Raw genomic sequence first — 24976 nt, forward strand, 5'->3', positions numbered from 1 at the left:
GGTATTCAGTACACATCTTGTTATTTTCTTTCAAATGGGGTAGGAAGGACGCTTTTTCTCAGCTTTGATTAGTGTTAGCAGGACATTGGACACTGGATATATTGGATATATATTTCTCTTTGGAACATCCAATTTATTCCAGACATTGGAAACTAAGGTCCTCCCCAGGACTAGCGCAGAAATAAACAGGATGAAGTGCCAATCTGAAAAAACCTCAAGATTTCTGAAGATTCATTGTGTAAGTGTCTTTACTTTTGATACTTAAGTTTTTCAGTCAGTTAATGTTTTTGCCATCGGTATCAATGGAAGTTACAGAAGAAAATGCATGCCTTGAAAGGGTGTGTTGGCCACTGACTTCACTTCAGTGTAGTAGATTCCCCTGCTGCTTCATTAACTACTTGTACAGGCTGTCAGAAGTTTTCTACCACCGCTGCTACTTGGTACTATCCTACAGCAGAACCCCATGTCACCTGTCTAGCGAACCCAAAAGTTGAACTCACGTAGAGTATTTATGATCTGAGCAGCATGAACATACAGGATTTTCTTGGAGAATCTCACAAAGTCCCAGAACAGATGAGGCTGGAAGGGACTTCTGGAGGGCATCTGGTCCAACTCCCCTGCTCAAGCAGGGCCACCTAGAGCTGGCTGCACGAGACTGTGTCCAGATGGCTTTTAAATATCTCCAAGGATGGAGACTCCACCACCTCCTTGTACAACCTCTGACAGTGCTCAGTCACCCTCGCAGTGAAAAATGTTTCCTGATGTTCAGAGGGAACCTTCTGTGTTTCAGTTTGTGCCCATTGTCTCTGGTCCTGACACTGGGCACCACCCAAAAAAGCCTGGCTCCATCCTCTATGCACCCTCCCTTCGGGTAGTTATACACTGATGAGATTCCCCTGAGCCTTCTCTTCTCCAGGCTGAACAGTCTCAGCTCTCTCAGCCTTTCCTCAGGGGGAAGATGTCCTAGTCCCTTCATCCTTCCCCCTAACCATCTCCTACAAATCAGCTGATCTGGCTTTCTACATTTTCTACACAATGCTGCCTCTTAATGTAGGAATATTGTGGCCTATGTTTCCTCTGCAAAATCTGCTCCACTTTTTTTTGGTTTAAGGTTTCTTTACTTATCTCTGTGCCAGGTAACAAGCATAAAAACATAATGAAACTGAAAGAAAAATTCTGCAAGTACCAAGAAATGTATGCATATCTTAAAATATGTTTCATAAGTAACAGGTAGAATTATACTAAAATAATATGAAAGCCTTTCAACCAAAAATCCTCTCAATGAGACTTTCACATACCAATATCTGTGAAGGTAAGTATCTCAGGAAATTTTCTGTATACTATTCAACTGATTCTGTCTGATTATCACAGAGTTACATTCTTCTGCTTAGATCTATTAGGCCATTACACAGTCACAGTGGAGAGGCATTTATCCTCAACATTTATGCTTAAAACGGGGTAGAAAGCCAAGTGCCAGTACTTAAAGTTTTCCTGAGTGTTAAAAATGAAGTAACCTTGTGGGATATTTTGGAAATACTAAACTGCATTTTATGCATCTCATAACTGTAGAAAATTAATCCTCCATCAAATACCCCGTTGTATATCACCAGCAATCTCACTTTAGGTTTATTAGAACTCATCTTTTTTTTTTTTTTTTTTTTTTTTTTACCGATAGTCTAACATTCCCTGCTTCAGAATATTTTTCCCCTCAAAATTTTGTCTGAACAGCATAAAACAGTCAGTACACCAAAAGAACCTGACAAAAGTACACTTATATTTGCTTGTACCAGATTAGAGAGTATAATAGCAAGACTTTCACTACGTGCCTATTAACCCCTGTATCGTAAGAGAAACAAGAGTTAAACCGATGGGTTTGTGCAGGAGATTAAGATGATTGTAGCAGAAGCTGTATGTCGCTCTCCAAAAGCACCCGCTACTGCCACCTACAGACGAAACGATTCACAGCTCCTGCCTAAAATCAGAAAATCTATTCTTTTATCACAAGACAGCAAGAGTAGTAATAAGTATACCCCAGGGAATAAATCTACAGTTCCCCAAACAATTCATAATTTAGAAAAAAAAAAAAAGTTTTGTGATGTTAAAAATAACTGGCACCTTACTTCTGATTTACCAGTGACACATAAAATTTCAGGTAAATACTTTCAGAAATCTCTAGGCTTTCAGAATTTTCTTAGAAACAGGAAATCACTGAAATAAACAACTTGCCTTTGCTTAGGTAGTACCTTCTTCTAACGACACAGCAACTAAACTTTACCTATGGCCTGAAAATGGGTTGAATATACCACCAAATAGGTGTATAAGTGTGATACAAAATCAGCATACCAGGATACCTCAAGATTAGGTAAGTCCAAGTCTAGTCACAGTTTCTTATAAAACAGTATACAGGAAAAGTATATGGGAAGAGGCTGGAATATTGTATATAGGGGTGTCTTGCTCACTTCAGCAGCATACCTACACACAAAAAGGTGTCTTTGACCTGAAACATCCTTTCCGTTGTCTGTAGTTTATGCTTAAATGAGCTTGCAAATAAAAAATAAATGTAATGGTTTTATATCTCAAATAAATAAAGTTTTTATTTATCAGATAAATCAAAGAAATTGGCTTGAAGGCCTAAATATAGGGATGGCCAGTATCTGTGCTGTGGCACAGTTTCCATCTGTGGCTTTTGTGATGCCTGACAATTAACAGCTGCAATCGAAGTCCATGCCCAGGAGTAGATTTTTTTTTTAATTGCTGCATAATACAGGCTGGCACAATGTACTGCCAGCAAGCCACTTATGCATCACAGCGCAAACTGTTTGGCTGAACGGGTGACTGCAAGGTGATGCATACTGTTTGTGCAGCTGAAGGGTTAGCTAGCACTTTAAGTATACTAGCTGTAGCTAAATTAGCACTGATGAAGCAGCCTAGAGGCAAGCATGCTGTCTGTCCCTGGGCAAAGAAGATGCAGGTGCTGTCTGACCAGGCAGCTGAAAGGCACCCTTTGTTCTCTGACCTTGGAAGCCAGCTGAAAATCTGGAGTTGTGAGTCACCAACTAGCAAGTGCGGCGTGGCTGGGCAGGTAGCAGTGCCTGCCTCAGAGCTGCCTCCCTGCCTCGTGCCGTCCTCTGCCTCACACTGCCCAAGAAGCCAAACACATCAGGTGGATCTGTGGCAGGCTTAGAACCAGCAGCAGGGGAAGGAGGAAAGAGGCGTAGTGCTAGTCCGGGCAACGCCAGTTTGTCATGCATGGCAAGACACAGACCTTTGTTAGCGTGTTGGAGCCTTCAATAGCTCATCTCCCGGCATGTATTGCGCGTATTACTTGCCCACATTAGCGTTTAAGCAAACCAAAAAATTTAAACTTTGAAGTTTCATGAAGTTATAAAGTTCAGTTGAAGCCACAAAGTTTTGGTTTTCAGTTCCACGCTGTACTCAGAGCTATTTGTGCCTAACAAGTCTTTTGGAAGTTTGCCTATCAAGATCATGTTTGGGGATTTCTGCCCCTTCAGAAGACAGTGGGAATATGTTCTGTTTGCCCATGCAAATCCTATAAATGGTCTCAGATCACATGTAAGGGTTGCAACTCTGTTTTCATACCATGAAAAAGCATTTAAGCAAAAAAAAAAAAAAATGTTACCAGCAAACACTTTCTTTTACTTTGTATTGCTATGATCACCTTATAAATTAACACTTGTTTGTTGCAGGTAATATATAGGATCCTATATAGATATAAAACAATCAGATAATATTTGAAATTCTAATACTGGTTTTATATTCTAATATAAATATTCTAATTCCCCACAGTAATAGTACTTGGTTTAATTTCAGGCTGAATTATCTTTATTCTTTGTTTACAGGGACTTTAAAGAGAGACTAAGTCTGCTCTAATTTTTTAACAGTACCAGTTGAAAGCCAGTTGATGAGTTTCAGAGGGGACACTGCAAAACCAAACAGACGAATTTCAGCACCTTGCAGGCTCTAGAATGAATGCTGATTGCACAGTATCACTACTTGGATAACAGTGACAAAATTTCACAGAATGGCTGAGGCTGAACAGGACCTCTGAAGGGCATCTGGTCCAACCCTCCTGCTCAAGCAGGGCCACCTACAGCTGGCCGCACAGGGCCGTGACCAGATGGCTTTTAAATCCTCCAAGGGTGGAGACTCCTCCACTTCCCTGGGCAACCTGTGCCAGCACTTGGTCATCCCCACAGGGAAAAGGTGTTTCCTGAAGTTCAGGGAGAACCTCCTGTGCTTCAGTGTGTGCCCATTGCCTCTGGTCCTGGCACTGACAGAACCATAGGTAAAGGTCCTGTGACAGAGCCTGGCTCCGTCCTCTATGCACCCTCCCTTCAGGTATTTATATACATTGACAAGATCTCCCTGAGCCTTCTCTTCTCCAGGCTGGACAGTCCCAGCTCTCACAGCCTTTTCCTCATGGGAGAGGTGCTCCAGTCCCTTCATCACATTAGTGACCCTTTGCTGGGCAGTCTCCAGTAGCTCCCAAATTTTCTTAAAATTGCTGAATCTTAGATAGCTCGGATACACCATACAGGAACACATATAGGTCCGATTTACGTTGCGAGCGGGCACGTTCTCAGAATATACAGCAGCTGCAGCTACAACAAATTCCTCCCGCCTTTAGGAAGTGGCCGGCAGAGCCCGGGCCTGCCTCTCACCGGGCAGCGGCGAGGCACCGATCCGTCGAAGGAGAATATTCGCCTTTATTCCTCTGAATTACCAGCGTTTTTGTCGCTAGAGGCCGAGTTACAAGCGTAAAACCCGCCGCGTCCGTGGGCGGGGAGGAGCCGCCTCCCTGAGGGCGGGAACCGAGCGGCCTCGCCGCCGGGCGGAAGGCCCCTCGCCTGGCGCCGGGAGGCGGAGCGGGGGGTAATAGAGGCTTCCGCCTTCCCGCCTTCGCCTTTCGGCGGTGGCGGCGTGAGGGGGGGGAGCGGAGCCGGGAGGGAAGAGGAACCTACCGGGATGGTGTCGCTGCTGCCGCGCATCGAGCGGCTCTCGTCGCGGGTGGTGCGGGTCCTGGGCTGCAACCCGGGGCCCATGACTCTGCAGGGCACCAACACCTACCTGGTGGGCACCGGGCTCAGGTAACGACCCTACTCGGGGACGGGGGAAGGGGACGGGGACGGGGCGGCGGCGGCGGCCGCCGCCGCCGCCCCGTCCCCGTCCCCTTCCCCCGTCCCGCTTTGGGGCCTGCGCGCTCCCTCCGGCTCGAGAGGCGGCTACCGGCCTGTTAGGAAATCCTTTAATTGGGGTAAAAAGGAGGAGAAAACATTAAAGAATGCAGCATTGAGTTTTCGGGACCGGTGCCCGGAGGTGGCTAGGGCAAGGTGGGGGGGGTGTGGGATCGGCCGAGGCGGGGAATTCCGTGAGGGACGCGGGTGGGTGCCTCGCAGCTCCCCGGCGGTCCTGCCGCTTTGTCCGGGGGTTGCGAGTGCGTGGGCTGAATTCACTCTTTATCCTTCTTGGTAAATTGTTGTGCCACGGCGGGGGCGGGGGGTGGAATACCGAGGAGGGAAGAGGTGGTGTCAGGAATACGGAGACATCCATTACTACTGCATTTCCGTAGAATGCTGGGTTCTTTTTTTAGCATTCTTTAGCTGTCACATGAGCACTCTAAATTCTCTCAGTGTTTTGTTTTGTTTTTTTTTCCCCTCTCTTTTGTTTGTTTTTCCATGTGTAGAAGAGTCCTTATTGACACTGGGGAGCCAGCTATTCCTGAATATATTGGCTGTTTAAGGCAGGCCCTGTCAGAGTTCAACGTCTCAATTCAAGAAATTTTAGTGACACACTGGCATCATGATCATACTGGTGGAATACCTGATATCTGCACAAACATCCCAAATGGTAGGCCAGAGATTTTTGCGTATTGTTGAAAATGTTAGACATGTGGCAAGAAAAAACTTTTACTAGGTGATTTTGTGCAAATCAGCCGGACTGTTTTTCTGAAATCTCCACATAAACTAGATGTAATTTCGTGATACTGTTGCAGTGTGTAAAATGAGAACAACAAATAATCTAAATATTGTAGTTGTAGTACTGCAGTTTTTATTCAACACCTGTGCGTACCTTCATAGTGAATTTTTCATAAGTGTGAGTAATGACAACCTAGAATACCATCAGCAGTTTACATGATATTACGAGAAGTGAGAAAAACCTGATACTCACTTCTTTCTACACTGACAGTAATGACAAATATACCATTATTTTCGCTTGTGTAAAAACAATAAATAACTTAATCTCTGAAAAAGAAACATGCACAACTTTGAGATTCCTTACAGAGACCGTTAGTAATTGCTGACAAATTTGTAGGCCTCAGATCATGAAGGGGAAGAGGGTAGCGCAGTCTGCAGGTAAAGTCTGATCTAAAAATGTGTATTTCATGTTGATAAACAGTAAGAGACATTCCTGCTTTAGTGTCAGGGAGGAGAATAAGCAGTATGGAAAATGCAGTTCTTCTTAGCATCGTTGGACTTTGTCTCAGGCTTTGTCACAGGCTTTGTCAGATTTTGTAAAGTTGCCAGATGCTTACGTGCAAAGAAGCCTGGCCATGACTGAAAACAAGATTGGTGTCTTTGTGAGGCTTTTGGTCTTGGCAACCCATGAGTATGGTTGTAAAGACTAGCAAGGGATATAAATACCTTTCTGAGTTGCTGTCCATAGATGTTCCAGCCAAAGCATTCACAGTTCATGCACGGGTCAGAACGATGGACGTTGAGGGAAGTTGCAAGTCAGAAAGCCTCCATCCAGTGTTAGTCAAACGTTGAAAGATGCTTCTGCGAATCGTAATGCAGAACTTGAGCACAGAAATCTTAGTCTTGTTGTAGAAACTTGGGAGGTTTGCCTCTTGTTGAGTCAAGAAGGAACGTTTGTAAAATACAATAATTATTGACATTTCTTTATTTCACTTGTGCTTTTTCATCTTCCAAGTTGCTGCTGGTACAGAGTACAGTATTCAGATTCGGTGGCTTTCACTATTCAGTGTTTGTATCTTGGGAATAAGATTGCTTTATAAACATAAAGTTACTGTGCAGAATTTCTTGTTTCTAGGTTTGTACTCATACTATGTAATAATTAATAGTACTTGTTCAAAAAGTAGCTTTTCTATGGAATTAGCTTTATTAGTGACAAATTCAAAACAACATTGTCTTTGCTTTCTTTACACAGACTCTGAATATCGCATCTGTAAGCTTCCTCGTGTCCCTCACAGTGAAGAAATAATAGGAGGAGGACATAAATATTTTTATCTTAAAGAGGGAGATGTGATACAGACAGAAGGAGCCACACTCAGGTAAACACTAATTTCTACAAGTTTACTGGATAATGTTTTTCTTCATAATTCTGACACATATGTATCCTAACGTCTAATGACTGGCAATCCATACATCTAATATTTTCAACACATACATGTAGACTTCCTATTATGTTCCAGCAGGGTATGTTTAATATGAAGGAATTGTTTTAATGAGTGAGGATTATCAGGAATTAGCCTTTGGATTTTGACCTCAACAGAGAAATTAAGAACATTTCCTTGAAAAATATTTCCCCTGGGAAAATCAAATAGAGGTTTACATACTTTCTCATTGCTCTTTTTCGTGATTTAACCCCAGCTGGCAACCACGCCCAGCACAGCCACTCTCTCACTCCCCACTGGTGGGATGGGGGAGAGAATCAGAAGGGTAAAAATGAGAAAACTCATGAGTTGAGATAAAGACAGTTTAATAGGTAAATCAAGAGCCGTGCACACAAGCAGAGCAAAACAAGGGATTCATTCCCCACTCCCCATGGGCAGGCAGGGGCTCAGCCATCCCTGGGACAGCCGGGGTCTGTCACACATAGCAGTGGCTTGGGAAGACAAATGCCATCACTCCGAATATCCCGCCACCCTCCCTCCTTCTTCCTAACAGCTTTGTTGCTGAGCAGGACGCCCTACGGTGTGGGATGTCCCTTTGGTCAGTTGAGCTCAGCTGTCCCAGCCATGTCCCCTTCCAACTCCCCAGCCCACTTGCTAGTGGAGTGGTGTGAGGAGCAGAAAGGCCTTGGCTCTGTGTGAGCTCTGCTCAGCAATAACTAAAACATCCCTGTGTTATCAACGCTGTTTCCAGCAGAAATCCAAAACCACCCCATAACAGCTCCTATGAAGACAACTAACTCTCCCAGCCAAAACCAGCACATTCTCCACTCCTTATTCCATATCGTTTACATCATGCTCAGGTCCCACACAACCTCATTAACCATCCCCCCCTTCCCATCCTTTTATAGAATACGCAGAGATCATTCCCTTCATCCATGGACCACCCCTGTAAAATGTCCATTTAGTTCATTTAGTTCTTGACTTGGGCTTCATCTGTTACCATGGTCACTCAGGACAAGACAGATGGGGTGCTGCATGGAGTTACTGGGCACCAAAGCCAGCTCAGGTCAGGTCACTGCTGCGCATGGCACTACTTCTTGTAAGACTTGTCCTCCACTGGTTTGGGTGGTTCTTGCTACAGTAATTCCTATAACATGCAACTCAAAGGTATATCCATTACAGTCTCCACCCCTGGTCCCTTTGGGTGAGGTTATAGGGTTTAATGTTTCAAGGAACTCCTCCCTTTGCCTGCACAGACTGCAGTCCCTTAGGGGTGTACCTGCTCCAGGTGGAGCCTTATCTGTGAGCCACAGTCTCTCCAGGGGCGTGCCTGCTACAGCGTAGAATTACCCACAGCACAGTTGCGTTGAAGCTCAAGTGTGGCCTTCTCCATGGGCCACAATGTCTTCAGAGATATACCTGCTGGAGCGTGGCCTTACCCACGGCCACAGTCCCTTCAGAACTGAACCTGCTCCAACATGACCTTAACCATGGCTGCAGTTCCTCCAGCTCTGTTGTGGGCTGCTCTGTCATGGGCTTATCCATTGCCACACGCTTTGAGATGCTCCAGCATGACTTCATGCACAGCCACTAATGCTTCAAGGTGTACCTGTGTTGGGTAATAAAACCGACTGTTGTGGTTGAAGCCCAGCCAGCAACCAAGCCCTGCACAGCCGCTCACTCACTCCCCCTGATGGGGTGGGGGAGAGAATCAGAAGGGTGAAAGTGAGAAAACTTGTGGCTTGAGATAAAGACAGTTTAATAGGCAAAGCAAAAGCCGCGCACACAAGCAAAGGAAAACAAGGAATTCACTCCCCATGGGCAGGCAGGGGCTCAGCCATCCCCAGGACAGCCAGGCTCCCTCACACGTAACGGTGACTTGGGCAGGGAAACGCTGGCACTCGCAACATGCCTCCCTTCCTCCTCCTTCCCCCAGCTTTATTGCTGAGCAGGACGCCCTGTGGGGTGGGATGTCCCTGGGGTCAGTTGGGCTCAGCTGTCCCAGCCGTGTCCCCTCCCAGCTCCTTGTGCCCCCCCAGCCCACTCACAGGGGCTGTGGGAGGAGCAGAAAAGGCCTTGGCTCTGTGTGATCTCTGCTCAGCAGCAATTAAAACAGCCCTGTGTTATCAACACTTTTCAGCACTAATCCAAAACAGCCCCATAACAGCTCCTATGAAGAAAATTAACTCTCTCCCAGCCAAAACCAGCACACTTATTAAAATTGATACTTTTGGGGAAGCTTATGGTAGTCTAGATGGAGTATTTAGCATGCCTTTCTTTTTACTTTAAAAATATTTCCTAAGGAGACACTAAAACCTGTCATACTTAAAGGTTTAAAATTTAACAGTTTAACCTGTCAGGTACTTATACGGTGCCAATTTGGGCGGGCTTCTTCCCAGAGAGCATATTGCCTGTCATGTCAGCTTGAATGAGTCTGAAACAGAAAGCCACTCTGCCTCCCACAAACACACACAATGACAAGATCTGACTATTCTTTTCCAGAGTTCTTTCATTAACAATGGATTACTCTTTTAAGGACAAATTTTGCTTGTTTTCCTCAGTTTAGATATGAATTATACCTCACCTGTAGAATATGCCAGCTGGCTGGTTAGAGTAAAAAAACATAAAAATAAGGGATATATTTGACCAAAAGCATTTTATTTTTATAGTATAAAAAAACCCAAAACATGGAGAGTATTATGTTGAATATTGAAGACCTATCACTACTCTTAAGTGGCTCATGTTTGGACAAAATCCATTTAGAGATGGAAAACAACTTGTTAAATTTGAATCTAGGTAAAGCAGGGGTGGTAGATTTTGGAGTTTGGGGTAGTGCAGCTAAACTTTCTGCTTGGTTAAAAGCAGGTATTCTTACCTGGTTAATTCAGTAAGCACTTTAGGGATACTCTTAGATCCACCACTGGTTCAAAATTAGTAGTATCTGCATGTTAAATTTTAGTTAGCAGTTTTCAAGGTGTGCCAGTCAGTGTTGGGTTCTTTTTCCTTTGTTTTTCCATGTCCGTGGTTAAGCTTCCTGGTAAAGTTATATCAAGAACTGGAGGATACCACTTTGTACAAAGGCAAGATGCAACCCATCAACTTGATTTTTGTGTTGCCTCTGCAGGACGATGGCTCACCTACTTTCTGCTCAATTCCAGTAAGAGCTGGAAGTCATTGCATCAGATGGTGCTGTGCTTCTGGCCTCCCAGCCCTGCACTGATGTGGCTGGGAGCAGCTTAGCATTGGCTGTATACCATGCTTGGCACCAGCTCTGTCAGTGCCTGATCACTGCTTTGATGCATCTGCCATTAACAAGAAGATGCTGATGAATTTCAGGAGGGCTGCTGGTCTGAGTTGTGTTACTTTCAGTTTGAATCAGCCTCAGCATGAGGCCTTCTGCCTTTCAAAAATCAGAGCGAAAGGGCATTGCAGTGCAGCTCCTTAGCAGCTCAGGTTACTGTACATATATCAGTTGTCTCTTCATCCTTTGCTGCGTTCCACCGCAGTACTCATTGAAGCTGTGGGGTCCTAAACCCTTACCATTCAGTTGTTTAATAAGCTGCACATAGAACAGCTAAAAGACCATGATTCCTTGTTGTATTGGACAGCTCCACTCCACTATGTCATGGGGCTTTCAGGCAAAAATAAATTTCAGGAGACAGAACTTAATCTGGGTTGGAATCAGAAGCTTATAGTTAATTCCTAAAAGAATTGGCAACATCATCCTTACCTTCTTTTGCTAAGTGCAGGGTGTACGTCAAGAACTTCACATTTCAATCTGAAAATAACATGTCAATTTTTCTTTTATTAAAGCTTCAGAGTAAAGTCCTCTGTAACACAGATTCTCAGCTCCCTTAATGCCCTTTTATTATGATGTGTCATGTAAGTAAAAGGATGTTAGAGATGGTTATCTGTGTTCTCTACATAGTATAAGAAAGTGGACTGGGATTAGGCAAAGTGATGCCCTATTTACATTGGCATTTCAGCATTTTTTTGGTCTATTTCTTTCTGGTTCTTGTGGGCTACTTTGTAAGTGTATGATTTTATCATTATGGGTTTCCAGCTTCTGAAAATGAAGCATTTATGCTGCATGAAAAACCTTACGCTTTTTTGTTGTTGCTCTTTAAACAGAGTTTTATATACACCTGGACACACTGATGATCATATGGCTTTACATTTAGAAGAAGAAAATGCTGTATTTTCCGGCGACTGTATTTTAGGGGAAGGAACAACAGTAATTGAAGACCTGTATGATTACATGAAGACTTTGAAAAGGTTGTTACAAATGAAACTAGATTTAATATATCCAGGTAAGTGGTTCTATTTTTAACTGCTCTGTTTTACTATATAATTTTAAAATATCTCCTCACAGAACTTGAGAACTCTTACTAAAATCAAACACCATTACTAGCGTAGTAGTTCAAGTTCATTACTTAATAGGTGTCCAGTGCTAAGCTAAGATGACATTACGGCAAGACTTGAAATTTCTTCAGTATCTTTCCTTCCTGAGATTTCTCCATTTGAGGGTGAATCTTTTGCTTCTGTTCCCAAAGCCTACAGAGGTCAGAGTCTTTTACTTTCGGAATCACAGAGCAAATTTGGTTTTCTTATATTACTCTATCCATGTGCCTTAACGTTACTATGGAAGAAAAATAAGAGTTGTTCTTCTGGTCATTTACATCCCCACATATGCTGCCAATGTGAGTAACCTAGTCATGTTTTTTTGAGAGAGTTGTCTGTCCTTTGCAGCACAGATCAATCACAAATTCATCTTGGAAAGCTACAGAACTGTCAGATGGTTGTCTTAGTTAATGACTTAGCTTAAATTTGAACAAGAGCCAAGAAGCCAAATGTCATGTTCTAAAAATAGGTTAGCAATTCATTAAGTCTATGACTTTGCTTTATTTTTTTTTCCTCTATTTCCCCCAAACCTTGGGAATGCATTTACTTTTCTTATAAACCACATGTCTATTTGACAAAACTGGATTTTAAGAATTCATTATGTAACTAAGGTATAAGCTCCTTATTTGATTTTTCAGAGCTACATCTCAGGATTTTTTCTGACTTTTTCATCTTCTTCAACTTGACTGTGTCTACATTCTTAGTTGTATCTTCCTCCATTAACCATCTATGTTTAGCCTACATAACCAAATCTCTTTTGTGTTCATTCTTAAGACGTGCTTCTTTTGAAGTAGGTGCTCTTTAAGTGCTTTAAGATCTAATCATAAAAATGCTATTTAAGAAAAATACCGTTATATATATTCCATGGATGTGGAGGCTGACATAGACAGAAATAGTGACTTGCTGGTGGTTACTGACCTAACTACTGGTAAAACTAAGAATATTTTAGCCTCCAGAATCTTAGTCTGTTGATCAATCAAATGATTTACTTTCTTAAATACCTACAAAACAAAATCTGTTCCTCTAATTGAACTTCTGCCTTCCAAAACCCCATATATGACGAATTCTATTGAGTTTATCAATTTTATCTGTTGTATTTCACTCTCTCCTTAATCATTATTTATCTAGATTACACATTCACCAAGGTTGAATGTTTGTACCATTTATCTGTAACTGTTTGCTACACTGTTGTATGTTCGTGCTGTACTTGCAATTAGGAAGTCAGTTGGATATTATGCTTTTTCAGTGATAAGTAGCTAAGTATTGAGATGGCTTGGAACTAGCTTTCTTCTTTTATGCATGCGTCACAAAATGTATGTGCTATTGTGTAAAAGATAACTATTGCCCAATCAGAACAATTGTTTATACTATTGGTATGTACTACAGTAAAATGGTAACTATAGCAGAAGGTAATTTGCTTTACCAAAACATTCTGTATAAGCTTAGTACTTTGATTTTATTGGAGTTTTAGGTCTTCGTAATTCTTGAACTGTTTCTCTGTTCCCCATTCATGCTTTAGCACTCACGTTGCAGCCTCAGAATTAGATGCAGGGCTGCGTGAATTTTTGTTACAAGCTGACTGCTGGCTAGGTGTGAGTAGCTGAATTTTGCCAATCCTTTCATTTCCACGTTTCTTTATTAATTTAATGTGGAAATGACTTCAGGCAGAATACTCGTGACAATCTTCACAGCTGAGAGTCGATGAGAATCCTTGGAACCAGAAAAGGGCATTTTAGTCAGCAGAGGGCTCTCCAGCCTGTAATAATAAGCAATGTTCCTTGATAATACAGAAAAAAAATGGTACCGGAGTTGGGAATCTGCAAGGTTTCATGAGCCAATTATTTTCTTCAATTTTATCCTTTGTGCTTTAATTTACTGTAAAGTAAGAGAATCTATATTACTTCACAGGGTGTCAGGAGAATAAAAACACTGTTTCTGATCATTTGGGCTATACAGAGGTCTGAAATAACATGAAGCTGTCTGATATAAAGTCTGAATTATTGGAAAGACGGTCATATTTTGACAGATACGTTTCACAGGCTCAGAAATATTTTACAAGTATGTGGATATTAATTTATTTATTGGTGAAGTTAACTGTTGCTGTCCCAGAAAAAATATGGATGGGAAAGATCCGCATCTGGATTTAGTTCTCAGCTTTCTGACATCATTTTAATGTGTGTAGATGCATACACAATGGCTATGGATCAGATGATGTAATGGATATGAAATGCCTTTAACTTTGCAAAATGTGGTTTCCATTCCAGGTACTGACATTGGTCTTATAGTCTAAGTCAATTAAAACACTTGGAAGAGCAAGGACAGGTTTTAAGACTGCCTTGTGATTCCATGTGCAGGCCTTAATTTTGAATACTTCAATGCGACTTCTGTCATTAGAGAATGCAAGAGAGTGGACAGTCACTATTATAGTCTCTGCTCAGTATATCTTAATGTGTTTTTTCTAATTTTAAGGGTTTTTTTAAAAAAATATAACATATTTACTAGAGATATTGTTATATTTGTAATTTATTCTGTAAGGAGCAATAGTTTCCAGTTAAATATGTTTGAAATCATTAAATATATATGCATATGACATATCGTTTTATATTTACATATTACATATCTTTTATATATAATACTATCTTCACACAAGGTAAGCTTCAATGTATATTTAGTAATTTCAGATCTGCTGAAGTGACTGTATAAGTTGAGATATGCATAAATATTTTGACTTGCTGAAAGATTTCCTTTGACACTTTATTTCATAGATAATCAAAACATGAAAAATTAGTTGCTCTTTTTCCATAAGCTGCTTGTCCTCAGACAAAATAAGCTCTAATTTAAAAAGCCTTAAAAATAAAAACTCATTTAGTCAGTTAACCCAAAAGTACAAATAAAAAATACAATGATTTTTTTAAAAAATAGTCAGAGAACCTCAAAAGAAACTGTCTGATTTGGATGATGCTCAATAACTTCTGAAAGAAAGCTAGGTTTTCTACAGTAATTTCTGTTCTACTCATCTTATAAATTACTTGGAGTTTAAACTGGCAGGGCTGGAAGTTGCTGCTGCTAATTCAGGTGAGTTATACAGGCAAAGAAATAGGAAACTTTGCTATAAAAAGCATGTGATGAATATTCATGCAAGTAAATTTCTCTATAGGTAAAACATTAAGTTTAATTTCTGTGCATGTAACTCTCATGTCTGAAAAATATTTTCGTTTCATCTGCCATTTTAGTGTATCATGAGGCAGTATTTGATTTTACCACAAAGGTTAGTGCTTTACCAATTAAGCCTTTTTCTGATTTGATTCAAAGACCTTTCAGTAAGTTCAACATTTCTGATCTGCCTCAATATGTACAGGAAAAAGCATTTGTGTTTTGCTTATTAACCAGCCAGACACAAAATGACCCACATATAACCTTCCTTGTGCATTGTTTATTCCTGCCCTGGCATGTTCTGGTAGTCCCACTGATTTGTCTTCTATTAATTTTTTTGATCATACTTATGAAAGTATGTTCTTCAGGGAATTAAACACCGTGTGTGAGTCAGTTTTGAAGATCTGTCCTGGAAAATTTATCTCTCACAATTAAAGTTATTACTTCTCTCGCCTCTGTGTTTGCTAGACAGCCCCACAACTGGACAGTAGTACATGAGTCCTTTGCCTCAGCCACTACTGTTCAAAGACCAGTATGAGTTTAAATCTTCAGTACCCTTTGGGAAGAGTAAAACAGGCAGACAAAGGTAATATAATCATCTGAACCTCATCTTTAAAATCTGTTCAGCAGTGAACTCCTTTCCCTTTTTTTTTTTTTTTTTTTTTTTTTTTTTCCCTTTCATAGCCTGAAGTGGTCTTCCCTTGCTTTCTATATTCCACCTGAAGTATTCCCCTTCCCCATTCAGACTTTTCAGATCCTAATTCTTCCGTAACATCTTAATGCTTTTCAATTGCAGACTGTGATGCAGACATTCAAACTTAATTTTAGCTTATTTATGTGCAAAAAAAAAAAAAAAAAGGAAAAAAAGCATGCAAAGAGCATCTTACAATTTAACATCACGGATACTCTGACAGGGAGATGCTTACCAGATGCTGCTCCCTTCTTATGACTTCTAAGTCTACCCAAGTATACGTAAGAATGACTAGATTATTCAATAGCATACTTAATACCAAATTTAAGTAATAGTGCTCTGGTATATGTGTTTTGATTTAGGTCATGGCCCAGTAGTGCGGGATGCAAATGCTAGAATCCAAAGCTACATTTCTCACCGAATGGCACGTGAACAACAAATTCTGAATGTTTTTCAGAAGAATGCTGGAAAATCATATACATCCTCAGAGCTTGTAAAGATAGTATACAAGGTAATTGTTAATTAAAAGTTTTTAGATCAAAATAAATAAAATTGAGGTTACGTTCATAAAATTGTATGTAACAGTTTAAGTATTTGACTGAAGACCTTGGTGGCTTTTTTTTAAAAAAAAAAAAAAAAAAAGGAAGAAAATATATCTGCTTGTTCAAATTTCATATGACTGCATTTAAATTGTATTGCATAAGCACTTCATTGGAGCAGGGACCAGATAATTCTTATTTCACTGTCTAGATGGTCCTAAGTACAGTTTCATAGGACCAAGCAGAAGTAAAGTTGTAGTGCTTGGTTCTTCCAAGTGTTCTTCTAAGTACGAGATGGCTGTTAATTGTTGATTTGTCAAAGGATGTTTGGAGTCTCCTGAAAGATTGGTTAAAACTTCTAGTTCCTGACTGATTAGTCTGCAGGAGGGTGCAGGTGAACTGCAGTTCCAGAGCGATGATATTGCGCTCAGAAGCTGGGCAGCTTGTCTGTGTCATTAGACAGGTGTAAGAGTACTTTTTTTGCTACTTCATCATTCTTCATGTAGCCTCAGTAATTTGTACATGCAGTATGGGGGTTACGCCTCCTAGCAAGTAGAGATAAAAGAGATACAGCATTTGCTTCAAAGGAAGATGTTGAAGTTGCCAATGGCTGCAGTTTGTGAACAGGTCTGCAACAGCTTCACAGCTCATTTTTCACGGTTCTGCTGGACCTGTTTCCAAAAGAATGACTGCACCACACTGAGCTTTTTGTGATGCTGGTGCACTGTTACCCATGGCTGTTTAGCTCCTGCAGTTTTCCTGCCTGGACCACGACAGCTTTCAAAGCTTTTAAAGATTCACCATTTGTTGAGCTAGATTTCTAGTGAATTTTCCTGCCAGACTCGTGTTCTTTGGAGAAGAACTTTTTAATTTTCAAAAAGAAGGCTTTACTTTTAGGATGACAGAGGTGGAGAAGAGGATTTTGAGAAATGTTATTGGGTTTTACCTAATGAGCAGTAGAAAATTTCAAGAGACGTTTTGTCCTCCCAAAGCTGTTGTATTTTTAAATTGTTTATTCATTTACAGATGCTAATTGTTAAAGGATATTTAAACCCATGCAAATATTGTCATGGAATATAAGTGATAGGTATCTGTGGATAAATGCATCTCTAAATTTGTTTTTAAAAATGCTCAGCTACACTAACACACAGTGCAGACCAAGCTCAGAGGAGCACAGTCGTCTTAATATTGGCCAAAGTTTGCATGATAGAAACAGATAATGCAAAAAAATGAGCCAAGTAAACAGAAGTGTATTATTAGGCTACTAGTTTAACCGGTATAAAGTTGATTTACTCGTTTCAGTTTGTTGTCATTATATAACTACCTGAATGTTCAATATAGCAATTCAGAAGAGGAAAATGTATTTGAACCAAGAATTCTGGATATTGAAAAAATAATTGGGAGATATTTAAACAAATACATTTTTGTGTTCTCATTAGGAGATCCCTGAAAATTTACTTCCAGCAGCAGAAAATAACCTCCTAGTCCACTTGAAGAAGTTGGAAAAAGAAGGAAAAGTGTGTAAGTTGTGGATGGAGGGTGATTTTCATCTTGATTTTCTATATACTGTTTCTCACTATATTTTAGTCCATTATTTCCTGGGAAAAAGAGCCCTGCAATTAGTTGTAGAAGCTGTCCTACAAGCAATTTGAAGTAGAATTATATACAAAAAGTCTATGGCTATGCAGTATTTCCAAACTTTTAGAAAATATTTTATAAAGTGTTTGTGAAATGTTTAGAGAACTAATTACTGCAATGCAGTAAAAATTTTTATTTAAAAGATACCATGGAATACATTCCTAATGCCAGTGTTTATACCCTTGTGTATTTTCTGAAATTCATACCTAACTATGCATGTACATAGCATTTTATGGGATTACATTTTATGTTTCTGCCTTTTCTAAATACCTATTGTTGTATGTATGTGTTTTAGAGATGGTTAAAATCATGCAGTGTAAATTTTTACAATTTCTGATTAGTACAGTACTTAAATAGAGCAACTATATTTAGTTTACTGGTTTTACATTATGCTTTTACTTTTAGTGAACAAGGTGAAGTATTCAATTTCTGTAATGGCATGTGCATGTAGAGAAGTTAGTCAGCCAGAAGCTAAGGAAAATATTTCTGTCTATACATTACATAACTGCACCCAGGACTGTCTACTCATAAGTAAATAATTACATGAATATTTACAACTGTTTCAAAAATTCAGCTTTTACCAACCTGAATAACAATTTGAAATTAGTGTCTTTTTTCTAACTTAGACCTTCTGTTTATTTTAACGGTAAATCAGCTGCTGTGTATTAATTGTGTAAAGAATTGAGACAATTTTTGTGATAATAAAAACCCACTTTTTATTCAAAGCAGGTAGTCTAGAGTCACACAAATACAGTCATTACTGAAGTTCAGAAAGTGATGTCTTCAAGCATATTTTGTGCAGAATACTGTGGAAGCTTACCAGCATGGTACTTATTGGAGCAGCTTTTAAATGTGATCTCAGTTCTTGATTATTAACATTATTGACATACACATTTCTTCAGTTTGGCTCCACAAGATTCCTCTGGGGTATCCCATGCTGTTGACTATTTATCTCTTCCTTTTTACTGCCAAAGTAGCTCAAGCAACATCGTTTTCTGTTTAAATGAAGTGGTAGTTAAATTAGCTTCCTCTTCATGGGTAGACTTCCCTACAAAAGACTGGGTATATGCATCTTAAATGTCCAGGAATTAATTTGACTGAGCTAGAGATTTTCATCTCTTAAGCCAGGGGGGTTTTCTTCTTTCCCACCCCCCCCTTTATAAAAAAAAAAAAAATCTGCCTTTACAGATTTGCTTTTCTCACTTAAAACAGAAAAATAATGTCCTGTGTACAGGAGCATGATACAATATGAGCACGTAAGCTTTCTCCCATGTTTGGATATAAATGTCTTGGTCATTCTTTCACACTTTTAAAACACGGCTGATGAAGACAGAAAAATAATTTTACTGTTCTTAGTTTAGCAGAACAGATTTTTTTTTTCTCTGGAGTTCATACATTTCAGAAAATTCAACAATTCCTCTGCTACCTCAAATTTCTTAATATCTAGAATTTTTAATATTCTGAACTTTAAATAACTGTAGGATTATTAAACACTTTTTTATTAATCGTTCTTCACATTGCTAGGTTACATTGTGAAACAGTTAATGTTTATCACCTTCCATTAAAACTCAATGCTGGCCTGAAGGAAAGTATTGCAGTAGTTTTAACAAAAAAATGTATAGACACACATATGCACATAGAGGTTAAGTTTGAGATAGTCTAATGTTTATATATAGAATCTAAGTGTCAGTTTGTGACTAATTTGGTCTTTTTCTCTTAACAGTACATGACGCGTCTCCCAACTTCAGATGGAGAAACAATTTATAAATTACACAAGATTGCTCAAGAATATTTTTAATCTGCACAGTTGCTGCATGAAAAAATACAGTGATGAACTCAGATAGTACGTAAAATAAACACTAATTATTCCTTCCCTTTTTTTAAACAGTGGTAACACAATTTTAACGCAATGTTACAGTTGGTTAACTAATGTTTTTCATATTCTTCTTCACATGAATTTTTAAAATAACCTGATAGGTACTGAGTTAGTAAAATGGAATGAGTGTGAAGAACTGAATATTACCTCTGTTATAAAATACCCAGCTTTATTGTTGGTGGCAGAAGACAAATAGCAGGGTCTTATAAACTTAATATTACAATATTATAAAGCAATATTATAAATGTAATAAATCAGCTATATAAAAATATCTCTAGTAAAAAGAATGGAAAGTATGTTATTTTAAACCTGTTTTCATTTGCTTGTGATTTTCAAAAAGTCATTTTTCTAATAAGTTATCTATACATTCTAAAAACCAAGTTATTTTTGTTAACAGATGTAAATACTGGAGTTTATATTCCTTTTCTAATTTAGCTGCCTGTGCACATATTTGCTGGTTGCTCACTGCTGTAGGTTTTAACGAACGCTGAAAGTAATTCCAGACTTCTCTGTTTTCTGGTGGAAATGCCATTTCTATGGAATTCATTCAAAGTATTCATTGATTTTAACTACGCCATGTCAAAAAATGCAGAGTCGGAGCAGACTCTTAAATTCTTTATCTTAAAAGATTCTGCAAGAATGTGATTAAAAAGGTGTATAAATTGAGATACATACTACCACATGAAGTTGTTTGTTTATACTTTATAACTAATAAGCTTCAAGTTTTGCTGTTAAATCCATTTAAACTACAAATATTTTAACTAGAGGTTTTATTTGCTTGTCAGATACTGTATAGTGTATTAAAATACAATGTTTGAAGATTGATTTAGACTGCAAGTTGAGCTCTTTGTGTAGCTTAAACTTTCAGAATAGTGTACAAATGTTTGCATTACTTTGTATGTTCAAATTGTGTGAAGTTTTTATGATACATACACTTATTTTAATGCTGGCTCAACCTTTACGAAAAAAAAAAAAATCAGATACGAGATGTTTGAAAGTACCAAAGAGAAATATATATGTCCTTGAAAATTCTTCATCATTTAATCCTGTACCTTCATTCGCGAAACATCCATGTGTTTGGGTATTTAAGACATGTCTTAATAATTACCATTATTTGATGAAGTTGATGGCATTTGTTCTAATCAACTGAGCCAAATCCCATGGAAAAATACTCCCAGGAACAGCAATCCAAAACTGAAACCATGTTCTGAAGTAGTAACCAGCCCAGTGAAGAGGGGAAATAATAACTTTCTGCTCTATAAAATGATGCTTTTTGCAAACTTCATTGATCTGATTTTTGGCCACATCGTGACTCTTGCTCACTTCTAACTCTCTGTGCAGTGCCATTTTAGGGTCTTTTTCAGGTCTCCTAGTTTTGCTTCCTTTTTAATTTTCTGTTTACTTGTATTTTTCCATTTCAGCCACTTTTTTTTCCCCTCCTCCCGCAAACCTTATTTTTTAAAATTTCTTTTTGATTGTTTCTCTCTTCATAATTACTCAGGAGCTTTCACACGGACTTCTTACCATTAATAATTATTGTTTTCCTTGAACTATTTCATTAATTTATAGTTACCTTTTCCATTGTTGGGAATGAAAAGGTAATTATCAGTGTTTTCTTTTTTAAAAACTTAATTCACATGCTCTGATGTCATTTTGCTTCAGGAAAACAGAAAGATCCATGAAATGGCATGATTTTCTGTCATGAGGTCTGAGAACCTAAGCCAGCAGGAAACTGGTATCAAGAGGTGATGTCTCATTACCTTTCTGAGCTGAAGAAGAAATCTACTGGCAGGCAAAATGTCACTGAACCATTTTCTTCTATTTTACTATGCTTCATTTTTAAGTAGGAACGCTTTAAGAAGAAAACGGCTTTAAAATTCAGTTAAAAGTATTATTGGAACTTACAGGCAACAAAGAAAGCAGGAGGATACAAATCAGAGGCTTCCATGTTTCATGCTGTGCTGAAGCAAACACCTGACATTCACAGAAAATAAGGGAAATTGCAGTTTAACCAGACTTGTCATTAATGATTGGGTATGGTGCCTCTGGAATATTAAAAGCAGAGATTGCACTGTTACTGAGAGTAATATACAGTAAAGGATACTTACATCAGCTATGACATGTTGTGAAAGTCTTAAGACTCCCTGTCGATTATGAGATTATAAATCAGGAGGAGTGTTTGTTTACTTAAAAGTAGAGTGGTATTGCAAGCTATATGGCATGTACATATAAAAATGGGGATTGGCCTATTTACATCCCTTGTATTGAATTTATTAATCTGTGCAGAATGCATTAAAAGTTATGAATAAATACAGGAGAAGGGGCAACTTCTGTCTCATCAAGCTAGAAGGGCAAATGTCATTCAGTGCGTGAACTTCCTAAACAGCTGGGGACAAATTGAGTTTCCAGCCTTCCTTGCCAGCTAATTTGAAGATCCTGTCCTGAGAGGCAGCATCATTTATTAGGTTTAAGACCTAGAAAAGAAGTTTGGGGGTAGTTAGAACATTTTGGGGGTTTTCTATTCTGTTTCTTGCTAACTTCTTTATTTACACTTTGTTTAAAAATGTCATTCTTGGTTATATCTTTAAGCGTGTTTGATGACAAGGGAATTCCGGGGAGGTTCCCAAATAAGAAGGGCGTTGTTCTGCTTGTGTCTGTTACTGTTGTGTGTTGTTTGTGTGAGTGGTGTGGGGTTTGGTAGTGGGGGGGCAGGGGGAGGCCACAGCGCTGGCCCCTGTGAGAAGCTTCTTGTTGCTTTCCTGGCTCCAAGTCGGCCAGGACCGAGCCGATCAACGACGGTGGCTGCGCCTCTGTGATAACGTATTTAAGGAGGGGAACCTGGGAGGAGGAGTTGTGAAGGACACCCGTGCGAACACCGAGGTCAGGGGAAGGAAGAAGGGGGAGAGGTGCGCCGAATCCCATGGGGGAGATGGCAGGGCTGCCCCCCCAGCCACCCACGGAGGTCACCGGTGGAGCGGCGTGTGATCGGTGGCCTGTGGAGGAGCCCCCACCAGAGCAGGTGGATGTGCCCGGGGATGGCCGGGATGCTGTGGGAAGAAGCCGCCGCTGTTGGAGTTTGGTGCTGGGAGGACTGCAACGTGCAGGGGGGGACCCACGCTGGAGCGGCTTGGGAAGAATGCATCCTGTGGGAAGTACGGCAGAGAAAGTTCGTGGGAGACTGTCTCCCGTGGGAGGGACACCACACTGGAGAACGTAAGGAGTCCTCCCCCTGAGGAAGAATGAGTGGTGGGCTGAGCATAACCCCTGCGCCGCTGGGGTGCAGAAGGTAGAGAGATCAGGAACAAAACCCACCCCCTCCCCATCCTTTCCTAAATTCCCAAGACTTTACCTTCATTTTCTCTTTCCCAAGTGCTGGGGGGCAAGGGAGGAGCGAGCAGGTGTGTGGTGTCCAGTTGCCCTCTGGGCTCAAACCACGACCTGTGGGTGCAGTAATGCGCTTCCTACCCCGTCCTCCACAGCCCTGCCACCTGAAACGGTGTGTTGGGTTTGCGTGGCAGAGTTTTGGTAGCGAGGGGGCCCTAGGGGTAGTCTTTGTGAGAAGACACCAGAAGTTTCCGCCATTTCAGACTGCCGGGAACTTTCTTTTTAAATGATGTGATCATTTTGAAGCCCAGTATTTCAAAACATGGACATCTGGAAAGCAGCCTGGCAAACACAGACCCGCAACCCATTGGCGAGAAGCTGACAGGGCTGACAGTCTCGGGTGGTTTAGATCATCCCACTCTACCTAAAGAGCCCTAAGAAACATCATGTGGCAGAAGAGGGAACTCCAATAAAAGGAAGGTGTGGAAACTGTTCAGGCAAGGCAACAGGTTGCCTTTTCCATTTCAGCATAGCAGTTTGCGCTGCATCATCGGGACAAACAAAACCAAAAAAACCAAGGAGCTCTGTGCCTGCATGAGGACTTCTAGCCAGACGCTTGAGGCACTTGCTGATTATAGCTTGAGGCAAGGATGTCTTGTCCCAGTTAAGTCCTGTTTGTTATGTTCTGTGGAGATGATATGACCTGATTTCTTTTAAGGCTGAGGTGGGAAATAGATGCAAGACATTGCAAAAAAAAAAAAAGATTCTCGTTTTTATCCCAACCCAGTGTACCTTAGGGGCTCAGTATGTTACATCTGTGTTACGGGGTATGCAATCCGGGATATACTTTCACAGTGTTACAATGTGTTGTAATTGTTGAAATAATGTTCTGCCTACTTTAGAGTTACAAAATACTGGTGTGGCCAGGGCATGAAGAGATTTCTGGGATACAAAACATTTTGGGACTGAAATATGAATGCTTGTTCTGTTTAAACTTTTATATTAACCAGAAAAAAAAAAAATCTCCGGGTGTGAAGGGAAAAATTTCTGTGGCCTTTTATTATATTTTAAAGTACCCTGGATCATCTCTGGACACCAAATATCCCTGTTTTTCCGATTTAATAAATTCATACAAAACCTTTGAGCATCTTCACAGCTGATGAAGGTGTTTCATAGTTGAAAAACCTGGTCAGACACTAATCAGTCCGCTCCGTGAGTCAGTCACTGCTCCGTATGGTCAGAAGAAACCAACCTATTAAAAACAGTTCATAGAACGTATTTGGTGCACGCTTTCAGCTCTGGCAAGGCAAAGCCGTATCGGAATAGCTGCATCTTAATCTCTTACCCTGCATTCATTAGCTGCTGGCAGCAAAAGCTGTTCTGACAAGGCTAAGCCTCAGCCATAAATTACTCCATCTCTTGATCTTCTCCACCTGGTAACAGCCTTCTGTGACTGGGTTGGGGTTTTAATCCGCATCCAGCCTCCCTTTTAATGTCCGCTATATTTTCCCCGTTAGCTTTTCTTCCCTTCTGCTGCCTTGCCATTGGGCTGCTCGTCACAGTCCCTGGGATGACGCATGCTATTTCTGGCTACACGCTGTAAATGTAAGCGGGCGGGACGGCGAGAGCTGCGCCCCGGCCGTAACGGCCACGAAGCCCCCCGAGCGCGGCCTCCCCACACGGCACCTTTCGGGTGCCCGCCTTCCAGCGGGCGGCAACAAAACTTAGCCCGCGCCGGGGGGGGGGTTGGCGAGCAAGCAGTCGGAGGTGAACCTGGATGGCGGGGGGGAGCCTGACCCGGCTCCACGGGCACAGAACGGCGGCGGGGGGAACCCGCTCCGGCCGGTCGCTTCCTCGGCGAAGCCCGGCGGGCCGCACGGCCGTTCCCAGCCGCCTGGGTGGGGGCGGGAAGGCGGGCCGGTGCCCGCGGCGGGCCTTGGGTCGGCGCGGAGCGGCGGGGGCGGCCGACAGGGGCGCTG

At 40.8% G+C, this 24976-nt stretch overlaps 1 protein-coding gene across 3 annotated transcripts; it reads left to right on the top strand.

Moving 5' to 3' along the window:
- The first annotated feature begins 4833 nt into the window (after nucleotides 1-4833).
- On the top strand, nucleotides 4834-22307 carry LACTB2 (lactamase beta 2). 3 transcript variants are annotated; one of them, XM_042786153.1, is made up of 7 exons: nucleotides 4838-5108; nucleotides 5705-5868; nucleotides 7189-7312; nucleotides 11507-11685; nucleotides 15983-16131; nucleotides 17599-17698; nucleotides 19521-22307. In XM_042786153.1, exons 1-7 carry the CDS (start codon nucleotides 4987-4989, stop codon nucleotides 19562-19564), a joined length of 882 nt encoding a protein of 293 aa, XP_042642087.1. In that variant the 5' UTR covers nucleotides 4838-4986; the 3' UTR covers nucleotides 19565-22307. The 3 variants fall into 3 exon arrangements, with proteins under 3 accessions (XP_042642089.1, XP_042642087.1, XP_042642088.1); XM_042786154.1 differs by having other exon boundaries at nucleotides 4839-5108; nucleotides 17599-17680; nucleotides 19521-21983; XM_042786155.1 differs by lacking the exons at nucleotides 15983-16131; nucleotides 17599-17698; nucleotides 19521-22307 and adding an exon at nucleotides 11929-12400 and having other exon boundaries at nucleotides 4834-5108.
- The last annotated feature ends 2669 nt before the right edge of the window (nucleotides 22308-24976 follow it).

The sequence above is a fragment of the Tyto alba genome, unplaced genomic scaffold, assembly GCF_018691265.1.
Source record: "Tyto alba isolate M040663 unplaced genomic scaffold, T.alba_DEE_v4.0 Super-Scaffold_9, whole genome shotgun sequence".
NCBI lineage: Eukaryota > Metazoa > Chordata > Aves > Strigiformes > Tytonidae > Tyto > Tyto alba.

What these genes read in the sequence shown, in the direction of transcription:
- LACTB2 (XM_042786153.1), top strand. Translation starts at nt 4,987, where the DNA reads ATGGTGTCGCTGCTGCCGCGCATCGAGCGGCTCTCGTCGCGGGTGGTG. An exon ending in ACTAGATTTAATATATCCAG is followed by an intron (nt 11,686 to 15,982) that starts GTAAGTGGTTCT and finishes GTTTTGATTTAG; the next exon opens with GTCATGGCCCAGTAGTGCGG. An exon ending in TTGTAAAGATAGTATACAAG is followed by an intron (nt 16,132 to 17,598) that starts GTAATTGTTAAT and finishes TGTTCTCATTAG; the next exon opens with GAGATCCCTGAAAATTTACT.